At 37.0% G+C, this 12,292-nt stretch overlaps 1 protein-coding gene across 5 annotated transcripts in view; it reads left to right on the top strand.

Moving 5' to 3' along the window:
* The window catches only part of KCNN2 (potassium calcium-activated channel subfamily N member 2), a 146,973-nt gene that overhangs the window by 121,539 nt on the left and 13,142 nt on the right, over nucleotides 1-12,292 (top strand). For all 5 annotated transcript variants that reach the window (XM_025388225.1, XM_025388227.1, XM_025388228.1 and 2 more), the window contains one exon: nucleotides 4,768-4,878. In XM_025388225.1, coding sequence (XP_025244010.1) covers nucleotides 4,768-4,878 — 111 coding nt within the window. The remainder of the gene's footprint in view (nucleotides 1-4,767; nucleotides 4,879-12,292) is intronic.

Raw genomic sequence — 12,292 nt, forward strand, 5'->3', positions numbered from 1 at the left:
TTTTTTTTTGAGACGGAGTCTCGCTCTGTCACCCAGGCTGGAGTGCAGTGGCGCGATCTCGGCTCACTGCAAGCTCCGCCTCCCGGGTTTATGCCATTCTCCTGCCTCAGCCTCCGAGTAGCTGGGACTAGAGGCGCCCGCCACCACGCCCGGCTAGTTTTTTGTATTTTTAGTAGAGACGGGGTTTCACCATGTTAGCCAGGATGGTCTCGATCTCCTGACCTCGTGATCCACCCGCCTCGGCCTCCCAAAGTGCTGGGATTACAGGGTTGAGCCACCGCGCCCGGCCATGTGAAAGATCTTAAAGCTGTTTTATTTTTACATAAAAGCGTGATTTTTTTCAAATTAACTATTTTGATAAATTTTAATTATAGGCTCATAAACTATCAAACTGAATTTTGAACTTTTAGGAGCTATTATAAATCCCACAGGAGGATACTTTAAGACTAGAATATTTTGAATATTAGTGTTTTTTATCAGAGCCATTCTCTGTAGTGGTAAAGATTCTGGAATTTCTTTAAAAGGTATAAATTTCATTATTATGTTGAATCTTTTGAAGATGTCTTTTTCAAAGTTGCAATAATCAAAACCTTTACCCAGTGTGCTATATGAAGGAATTTCTCTTTTTCATAGGCTTGTATCCTTGTGATTAAAGCTTGATCCCAAAATGGTTTTTCAAAATGATTCTTGCAAGTATTTGCAGGATCAACATAAGTAGATGATTTAGGGTAAAAATATGTCACTTATTTTAATTTTTCAAATATTATGTGATACATGATTTTGAGGGAAATGGGATACCTTACAGTTTCTGTGCTGTAATGGAGAAGAATACAGTGGAGAAAAGCACTACATTTTAATTTTAACTTGGCAGCATCTAAGACTATCCCCACATGTTGGGATTTCCCTAGAAGTATATAGGTAATAGTAACTAATTGTCATTTGTCTTTTCAGTTTGATCTGGCTTGGCTTAGGGTAGTAAACATTAACAACACTTGTCATTACTTAACTTTTGTAAAGCAAAGTCCCTCCCCCTCTGCCCCTCTTAACTTACCCCTTTTTGTCTCTTTCAACATCTTCTCTGTTAGAAGGAAAGATGCTAAACACTCCAAGGGAAACCTAAACCTTTGCTTTTAATATATTGCTTTCTGAAATACACTGCATTTTCTTCATTTTGTTTTTAGATGCCCAAGCATCTTGAAGTGGCAGTTAGTGATTTTGCTTAAGTTTTTTCTAAGAAGATAAATGAAATGAGAGAAAAGTAACCAGGATACATTTTCTGACTTTGGTGAAAGGAATATGACTCATCTTGTTAAATGCATACAGGGATTTTAATTTCAGAGAGTAACATATGTTAGTCCCAACTGTTTCTACATCGATTGTGGTGGTGACAAGCTTTGGAGAAAATGTTGTAAAATCATACTTATTTCCATTCTTATTCATTTTATGAAACAGAATCGTCCTCGAAATAGACACTGGGTGGACAATAATATTATGCCATTACTTAAATTACTATAACCATGAATGTGTTGGCAGGAATTTACCTTGAACCTAGAAAGCTTTCGGAAGTGAGCCAGCTTCATTTTGCATAACTCTAAAAATTAAAAAATAAAGGTTACTTTTTTGAAATGTGATTCTATACATATCACATTATCTTATGACTTAATAATCTAGGGAGGTATAAGTTTATGGTTTTCTTCACTAAAATAAAACTTAAAGAGTTAAGGAGTTTGTATTTGAACAAGAAGTTTTCTAAGTGGTTCTGGAGGTATAACTTAAAGGGGCAGAGTTAATTACTAAATTAGTGGATTAATGTCTTTTCCAATTTGCAACAGAGATACTCATTTTTAATGCCCATGTCTTAGATGACACCCGGTGAGAAACGGGCCAGTAGCAGAAAAGAATGGAGCCTAAGAATAAACACAAATAAAAATCCACTGTCCAAGGCTCTTGATTCCAGTGATTTTCCATTCCTGTTAGGATTTTGATTTCTTTCCAGAAAGATCTCAGCAGAGGCCACCTGCCAGGGGAGAACAATATTCAACTTCTTATGCCAACTACCCTCTCATGGCTGTCTCTCTAGTAGTTAGGAGCCCCTCAGGTTTTTATGACCTCTGCTTATTAAAGAACCATTGCTGCCCTGAACCGCCAAGTTCCAATAGAACTTAGCGATTGAGGAGTAGTAACTAGGAGCATATCTGCAAAAGGCTAGCCTGTGTTTGTCCAGCATATGCTATCATGGGTGGTCACTGATTTGGTCTCATCAGCCTGCTGGAACTCTTTAGACTTCACGGTAGATGTTTGAAAGTCAATAAAATGGGTAGAGATGCTTCCAAAGGCCATTCTTTTCTTTCATTAGTACCCATATCTAAAATACCTTGCTTTCATTGTCTGCATATGGCACAAAACATCAAAATAACATCACACCGTCTGCCTTTACTTACCTTGTTTATCACTTCTTGAATGTCTTCATAAGTCAGTCAAATGACTCTTATAAGAATTCTGACCCTCTTGTTTTAATAGAAGGTTAATGGAGCTTGTCATAGTCACTCCATATCCTCCTTTATCTAAAGCAATGACTGTACCTTGGGATCACCTGGAGAACTTTAATGAAATATTCAGACACGTGGATTTTATCCCTGGAGATGAAGATTTGCTGTGAGGCACACAGTCTCAGCACTAGGAATTTTACAAACTCTCCAAGTGATTCTAGTTTATAGTCAAGGTTAAAAACTACCAATTTAAAAGTTATGCCAATTACAAAATAGGAACAATGTTGATTATTTTGATAATTAACCGTATTGCTTGATTTTTAGACGTTCATACTTTATCATATAAAATAGGTGAATTTGAATTTCCTGTCTTGCTTTGAAATACAGTGCTTCATAATGCATCATGACTATGGAATAATCGCAAATAAGAATATACAGTCATCCCTTAGTATTAAAGGGGGTTCAGTTCCAGAACCCCACTTCCTGCCATGAATACCAAAATTCACGGATGCTCAAGTCCTTTATAAAATAGTGTATTACTTGCATGTAACCTAGGTACATCCTCCTGTGTATTTTAATCTCTAGATTACTTATAATACTTCACACAATGTAAATGCTGTGCAAATAGTTGCTAAACAGTATTGTTATTGTTTAAGGAATAATTACAAAAGAAAACAGTCTATAATGTTCAGTACAGATGCAACCATCCATTTTTTTACCCAAATATTTTCAATCCAGTTGAATCCATGGATACGGAGATTCAACTGTATGTGATCCTAAATATAGATACAGATATTAAGAAATGAAGTAAAGAGTAGGAAATATGTCAATGCTAATCAAGGTTTATAACTGAATAATAATTTACTCTGCTTTAGTTGTCTCATCTCTAAAATCAGAGGGCTAAATCAGAATGTCTAAATACTTGGCAACCTCTTTCTCTGATCATGTGATCAGTAGCACTTGCTTTCTGAGGATACTGATTTCTTCATAGAACAAGATGGAACAGGTTATTGAAGCCCTCTGGAAATATATTAAAGCAGTATTGGCTCATCATTGTGGCCATGTTTCCATGATCATAATGATCAGGTAGTGTATTTATTTTTCTCCTTTTCTCCTCAATCTTGTCCCTCCTGCCAGATTTGTTGCAGCAACTCATGCAGTAAGCCCAAAGATGCATTCTCTGGTCTATAACTGAATAGCTAAATCACATCTACTTTCTGTGCTTCTCTCCAGTGGGCTCTGCCTGTGTCCTGCTATTTACATTGTTATCTGTTTGTTGAGACTAGCTGGGCAATGTCTATGGCTCTGTGGTCCTCTCAGGGTTGAGATTCTATCTGGAGGTGTGATTTCCCTTTCACAGACCCCTGAGGTAGTTCCTCACATGCCCCTTTCCCTGCTGGGAGGTTCCCCGTGCCGAGGACTGATGAAGTGGCTGCAGTACCTTGACCTTGCCTGGGCCCTCCAGTTGGTGGCCCCAGCAAGTAGTTGCTGGTCTTTCAGCAAAGAAAACTCTCACAACTTGGAATGAGCACAACTTGATTACAGAGCGGGAGTACCACACAGACTCTCTTTTTCAAGAGATCAGAACAATGGTCTGTAATTCAAAAAGGAACACTGTTGGTTTTTTCAAAATGAAGATGACCCGTGCCTTTCCTCATGTCATGTTAGTAAACTTATAAAATAGTATAATGGTTACCCCTTACCTTCAGCACTTCATATATCTCTATTGCCCAAGTTAAGATCACTGTGATCTTCCTGTTATCCTTCCTCTTGTGTGTGTGGAACACTCTGAAGCTGTGTATATGCTGAGATAATTTATTGCTTTTATTCCCAGTGCATTGCAGTTGATCACCTTGAAGGCCTGCTGATCTCTTCTTAAGATTAGAGGTTTATTCTTTACAGAAAAATCCTTGTTTCTACTCCATATACATTTATGCTAATCTACTCATTTGTTATTTGTTTCTATTATAATTATAGGTATATAACTGATTTGCTCTGTTTTTTTAAAAAGTCACCAAGTTGCTTTTAGGCCATTTATTTCTTGTAATGGAAATGTTTTTTCCAAATATGCTTTTGTTCTTAAAATATGTAAACTAAATTTTTAATCCCAGTTTAAGGCACATTGCTTACATTTGTTGATCACATATTTTCTGTAATACTTATTGAAGACTATTTTTTTAATCCTGAGAAACTTTTGCATTTGATGCAAAACATTTTCTAATGTGTCTGAGACACAAAGGAGTAACGCTTTGGATTTCTCTTCTCTCCTTATTTTCAGGGTGCTGGTTGCACAGCCCTGGTGGTAGCTGTAGTGGCAAGGAAGCTAGAACTTACCAAAGCAGAAAAACACGTGCACAATTTCATGATGGATACTCAGCTGACTAAAAGAGTAAGTTACTACCCATATATATTCAAAGAAAGACTATTATTGTGTTTTTTTCACTGTTAGGAAATATGGTTTTTATTTTGACATCTGAAGCTGAAATGACATGGTTTGAAAGTATAGGCATTCTTGGAATCAATTCCATTTTATCACATTTTGAGAATAGACTATTTCTAACTTTAGGTCAGTTAGGAAGTAATTGGGCAGTCTTGGTATTTGGATGAAGGTGAGTCACATAAATGTTAGGTATGCTTACTTCTTTAGATTTAATTATGGTATACAAGAAGAGACCAACTATTGAATTGAGTAGGAAGGAACATACTATTAATGTAAAATAGTAATTTGATGGGAAGGTAATTGAAAATGTTTACTGAACTTCTAAGATCAAGTCACTGTTCTCAAGACAGGGTCGCAAAGACAAATAAGAAACCACCACTAACTTTTAGAAGGCCAAGGCAGGGCCAGAAACAGGCTCTTTTCTTCACTTACAGGCCATAGAAGAGATGTTAAAAATAGTATACCATCCAGTTGGGCAACCACTGTCCAATTATTAGCAGAAGAACACAGTAATCACAGTGTTTAAGAGCACTTTCTGTGCCAGGAACTGCTCCAAGTGTGCCATGTGTATAAACTCACTTCATCCTCATAACAGCTTTATGAGAGAAGTGCTATTATTCTGGCCATTTTATAAATGTGGAAACTAAGACACAAAGGAGTTAGGTAACTTGCTCAAAGTCACCAGATCAAGGTAGAAAACTGTGCAAGAAGAGAAAGGTTTTTATTAGACTCAATTTTTAGCCTTTCTTGATAGTCACTTGAGACAAATGCCAAAGTCAAAAATAACTAAAAATTATTTTATAGTAGAGTCATCTTGCTGTGTAATAACTGCCCAATGTGGAATGCAATCAGGCTGTTGCTGAAATACCAAAATACATTGTCAACTTGGTAACTTTACCCATAAATGAATCAATAGATATTTAAAGCATAGTTCCAACTTTCAGTGGTTTCACTCACTCTTGATTTTGGTTGTATATTTAAAAGTAATCTTGTTTAATTTGGTTAATACTTCCTAATAGGCCAGTCATTTTAATGCAAATATATATTTATGAAGATTATACTTAGGAAATGAAAACATGAATTGCAATTGACTGCTCATGCTGAGTCTTACCTATCAGACACTACTGTGATACTTCATTGCAGTTAGTAGGTCCACATCTATAGTAGACAATCAGAGCCTCCCAGGTTCAGATGCTACATTTTCAGCCTACAGTTACCACTTTGGAATGTCTTCTACTCTCCATGATTTACTCTCGTTTTCTTCAAACTCCTAAATTTGTTCTCAAAACTTGTGAACATCCCCGTATGAGAGTGTGCAGGGAAAAAGGTCAATGAGGAGCTAAATAAAGGCCTGGGTTCCTTTTACTTTTTAAAGACCTACTAGAGATAAAAATATGTGCCTATGAGATTAGTCTACATCTAATCCATAAATTGGAGCAGATGTTTTGTGTATTACATCATGTATGTGTTTGGTCCTTTCAGGGCTCTATGCTGGCAGTTTGTGTTTAAAAGTCACAAGTTTTATCATATTCAAAAGAACACTTGCATTAAGACCCTTGTAATCCATATTATTTTACCATGAAGATTATGCATTTTCTCAGGAATTAAGTTAATGCTACACTTAAGATATTAGGCAGAAAAATACCTTAAAATACCATGTCACCCATATGTTTGCCTGTAAATCTGAACAGAAAAAAAAAAAAAGTGACAGAATCACAAATAAGAAAGCCAAATTAACATGTTTGGGCAGACTTCTCCATGTTTCATAAGCAGATTTTAATTTCCTCTTAAGAAGGAAGCATATAGTTTCTCTAAATATTATGTTGGAATATTGATATTCCATATCTTAATTATTAAAACATTTTAAGAGTTAAAAAGACTTTGAGTACAAGATTTGCAGTATCACACTGCCATCTGCCACCGTTGATAAAAAATATTTTGTGAAGTTCACTGAGGCCAACCAGTTTCATTTGGGAGACATTCCAGGTTGGTTTTATAGTGTAGTTGCTGTATTCCAGGCCCTCTCAACTTTGGCACTCGTGACCTTTTTGGCTGAATAATTCTTTCTCGTGTGGGGCTGTCCTGTGTGCTCTGGATGTTTATCACCATACTTGACTTCTACATACTAGATGCCAGTAGCACTGCCCCCAACTTGTGACAACCAAAAATCCCTCGAGACAAAATCACCTGGAGGAGAGAACCACCTTTTCATGTGCTGTTCCGCAAGGATTTGACATCTTAGAAAGGATAATCTCTCTTAAAAGATGTGGAGTCTACTGAATATATTGTAATTTCTTTTTTGGAATAACATATAAAAAATATACTGTATACTAAATATGGTTGGCAAGCTGTGTCAACCATTGAGGATCAACAGCTAAAGTATCATATTCGAGTATTCCAAAGATTTTAAGCTTTTCCAGTACTGACCACTCAGCAAATCAGGTGAAATCTTAGATGCTTCCTGCTTGGCAGAAAAATGCACTTGTGCTCTTGCTCATGGATCCCCTAAAGTCCAGTCAGAGGCCCCTTTAGAGAACTATGGATCCAGAATCTAGGTCTATGGATTTAGGTGATCTTCCTTCAGTTATTATGAATGAAAAGCATCTTCCCAGGCCGGGCGCGGTGGCTCATGCCTGTAATCCCAGCACTTCGGGAGGCCGAGGCAGGCAGATCACAAGGTCAGGAGATCGAGACTATCCCGGCCAACACGGTGAAACCCCGTCTCTACTAAAAATACAAAAAATACAAAAAATTATCCAGGCATGGTGGCGGGCACCTGTAGTCCCAGCTACTCAGGAGGCTGAGGCAGGAGAATGGTGTGAACCTGGGAGGTGGAGCTTGCAATAAACCGAGATTGCGCCACTGCACTGCAACCTGGGTGACAGAGCAAGACTCCGTCTCAAAAAAAAAGAAAAAAAAAGCATCTTCCCAAACTGACAATGTTTTCTGATGATGCTACAGCTTTTTTGTTATAAGAAGTTCTTGTATACTTTAAACTTCCTTTGGATAATATTGCCTGAATTGTCAGGTTATTACCTGTTGAAAGCTTTTCCATTAAGTACTGTTCTGGTTTCAAATTTTACATTTTTTATAATACTTATTATGCTTTAATAATTCTGTTATTTCATTACTACTTTTTAAAAGTAGAACTACTTTGCAGTATTTCTTGAGACTGGAGTCTCTTATAGGTCTGAGAAAAATACTGTAGTAGGCTTGCTGACAGATCCATTTTTATAGGCAAGATGTCACTAAATAAAGATATAAATGTTAAAATGACATTAGAAGAAAACAAATTGCTTTCTTATGATACCCATTCCTTTATTATATATACTCAACATGGTTTATATATACTCAACATGGTATATGCAAATAATAGCCATTTTACAGTCCTTTCATTATTTTATACAAAGTCATCAATGTAATGAGTATCATTTACTTGGAACTTGATTCCATTTGCTTATTTATGGAAATTCCAAATGGACTCATTTATAATTTTAACTTTTAAAATAATTCTAAAATGCTGAATGAATTCTAAAAACCATACCTCATAACTTATTAGAGAAAAATACAACTATTCCCTGAAACACTATCTAGAAAGAAATCATATTTTCTGATGCTTAACAGGAGTAATAGTCACAGATGTTCTGAAATCTGAATATGACTCTAAAGAAAAAAGCAATATGAATGCTAAAAGATAGGCTATTCTCCCAGGAAAAAATGTAGCATTCCAAGTCTTCCAGTTTGTATCTTTAGTGAACTGAACAATTTCTATGAAAAATTATTCATGTACAGATTTTCAGGGGAACAATTTTATATAAAAGTCGCTTCTCTGTATGACTACATTAACCAAGTAAAATACTGTATTTGAAAGTAGAACACTATTTATTGTACATCAGCACTGAGAAGATTGTTTTGTGTAATGCTAAAAATTTACATGACTTTCTGCAATTCAAAAATGGCCAACAGGTACATGTATCTAGAATAAACTAATGATTTTGAAGTGAAAACATAATACCTTTATGTTGTCTCCTAGTTTAGTAAGACAGGACCAGCTATTTAATAGATTTGCAGTTTATCACCTTATAGGGGCAATATATTTACCACGCTGTATCTTTTGGAAATATATTATTATTACTATTCATTCCATTCTGAGCAAACAGGAAATCTTGTAGTTTGATCCCCAGAATACCTTTTTGGAAAAGAAACTTGAAAACAAGCAATTCCAAAACCCAGACATAATTTTTAAAGTTGCTAGATACCCCACAAAGGATAATTATACATATTAATGTCCACTGTGGGTGTTGTTAATCTGTTAAGAATTCTCAATCAGATCCATAATAAGAACACTATTATGCAGTTATATAATTTTGTTTCCTGCATGTCTCTTAACAAGGAACAGAAATTCTAAAGGATTTATTCTGTGTAGCTTTCACATTGTCCTTGGCTCACAGCCCAGGGGGTTAACACATGAAATGAATGAATCACTTGGCTATGTCCTGTTCCACAGCCACAACATTCACCCAGGCCTCATACACCTGACCTAAAGGAAAACTGGAGAGAGAGGGTGAGGCATGAACAAATCTATCCCTGCTGCTGCAAGGGCGGCTGAGAGCATATGGCGCCCTGGTGCATTCCCCTTGAATTGGCGAGGAGTGGAAGTGTTATGCTAAAAAAGCCTCTGAGAAAGCAGCAGGAGATAAAAACAACAACAAAGAAATGGAAGTTGAAAATGAAGATCCAAAATAGCCTTTTAAACAATGTTGTCATTACCTATATGCTATAGGTTTGAACAAAGCAAAGTTTTAATAAAAAGAATGAATGAAAAAGAATGAACAAAACCTCTGAGAATATGGGATTGTGTAAAGAGATCAAACGTACAACTGATTGGGGTACCTGAATGAGGAGTATGGGACCAAGTTGGAAAACATACTTCCGGGTATCATCAGGAGAATTTCCTCAGCCTAGCAAGACAGGCCAACTTTCAAATTCAGGAAATGCAGAGAATCCCCAGTAAGGTACTCCACAAGAAGGTTTACCCCAAGACAGAAAATCATCAGATTCTCCAAGGTCAAAATGAAAGAAAAAATGATAAGGGAAGCCAGAGAGAAAGGCCAGATCACTTATGGAAAAAAAAAAAACAAAAAAACCCATCTGACTAACAGTAGACCCCTCAGCAGAAATCCTACAAGCCAGAAGAGATTGGGGGCCCATATTCAACATTCTTGAAGAATTTCCAACCTAGAATTTCGTATCTGGCCAAACTAAGCTTCATAAGTGAAGGAGAAATAAGATCCTTTTCAGACAAGCAAATGCTAAGGGAATTCATCATTACCAGGCCTGCCTTGCAAGAGCTCCTGAAGGAAGCACTAAATATGGAAAGGAAAAGCCGTTACCAGCCACTACAAAAACATACCGAAGTACACAGACCACTGACACTATAAAGCAACCAAATAAGCAAGTCTGCAAAGTAACCAGCTAGCATCATGATGGCAGGATCAAATTCACACAAAGCACTAGTAACCTTCAATGTAAATAGGCTAAATGCCCCAATTAAAAGACAGAGAATGGCAAACTGGATAGAGCCAAGACCCATCAGTATGCTGTCTTCAAGAGACTCTCTCATGTGCAGACACACACATAGGCTCAAAATAAAGGGATGGAGGAAAATTTACCAACCAAATGGAAACTATAAGAAAAAAAGAAAAAAAAAAAACGGGTTGAAATCCTAGTTCCTGGCAAAACAGACTTTAAACCAACAAAGATCAAAAAAGATGAAGAGCATTACATAATGGTAAAGGGTTCAATTCAACAAAAGAGCTAACTATTCTAAATATATATGTACCCAATACAGGAACACCCAGATTCATAAAGCAAGTACTTAGAGACCTACAAAGAGACATCGACTTCCACACAATAATAGTAGGAGACTTTAATACCTCACTGTCAGTGTTAGTCAGATAATTGAGACGGAAAATTAACAGAGATATTCAGGACCTGAACTCAGCTTTGGATCAAGTGGACCTGATAGCAACAGAATACACATTGTTCTCATCACCATGTGGCATTTACTGTAAAACTGATTACATAATCAGAAGTACAACACTCCTCACCAAATGCAAAAGAACTGAAATCATAACAAGCAGTTTCAGACTACAATGCAATCAAATTAGAACACAAGATTAAGAATTTAACTCAAGGCCGGGCACGGTGGCTCAAGCCTGTAATCCCAGCACTTTGGGAGGCCGAGATGGGCAGATCACAAGGTCAGGAGATCAAGACCATCCTGGCTAACACGGTGAAACCCCGTCTCTACTAAAAAATACAAAAAACTACCCCGGCGAGGTGGCAGGCACCTGTAGTCCCAGCTACTCAGGAGGCTGAGGCAGGAGAATGACTAAACCCGGGAGGCGGAGCTTGCAGTGAGCTGAGATCCGGCCATTGCACTCCAGACCAGGCAACAGAGCAAGACTCCATCTCAAAAAAAAAAAAAAGAATTTAACTCAAAACCAAACAACTACATGCAAATTGAACAGCCTTCTCCTGAATGACTCTTGAGTAAATAATGAAATTAAGGCAGAAATCAAGAAGTTCTTTGAAACTAATGAGAACAAAGAGACAATGTAGCAGAATCTCTGGAATGCAGCTAAAGCAGTGTTAAGAGGGAAATTTATAGCACTCAATCCCCACACCAAAAAACCAGAAAGATCTCAAGTTAACAACCTAACATCTCAACTAAAAGAACTGGAGAACCAAGAACAAACAAATCCCAAAGATAGCAGAAGACAAGAAATAACCAAGATCAGAGCTGATCTGAAGGAGACCGAGACACAAATAACCCTTCAAAAAAACAAATCAACAAATCCAGGAGTTGGCTCTTTGAAAAAATTAAAATAGACCACTAGATAGACAAAGAAGAAAAGAGCGAAGAGTAAAACACTATCAGAAATGATAAGGAGATATCACCACTGACCCCACAGAAACACAGACAATCATCAGAGAATGCTATTAAACACCTCTGTGCACATAAACTAGAAAATGTAGAAGAAATGGATAAATTCCTGGACACCTATACCCTCCCAAGACCGAACCAAGAAGAAATTGAATTCCTGAATTGACCAATAATGAGTTCTGAAATTGAGGCAGGAATAAATTGCCTACCAACCAAAAAAAAAAAAAAAAAAAAGCCCAGGACCAGATGCATTCACAACTGAATTCTACCAGAGGTACAAAGAAGAGCTGGTGCCATTTCTACAGAAACTATCCCAAAAAATCACAAAGGAGGGACTGCTCCCTAACTGATTCTATGCGGCTAGCATCATCCTGATACCAAAACCTGGCAGAGATAAAACAAAAAGAGAAAACT

This window comes from Theropithecus gelada, chromosome 6 (assembly GCF_003255815.1).
Source record: "Theropithecus gelada isolate Dixy chromosome 6, Tgel_1.0, whole genome shotgun sequence".
NCBI classification, from domain to species: Eukaryota; Metazoa; Chordata; class Mammalia; order Primates; family Cercopithecidae; genus Theropithecus; species Theropithecus gelada.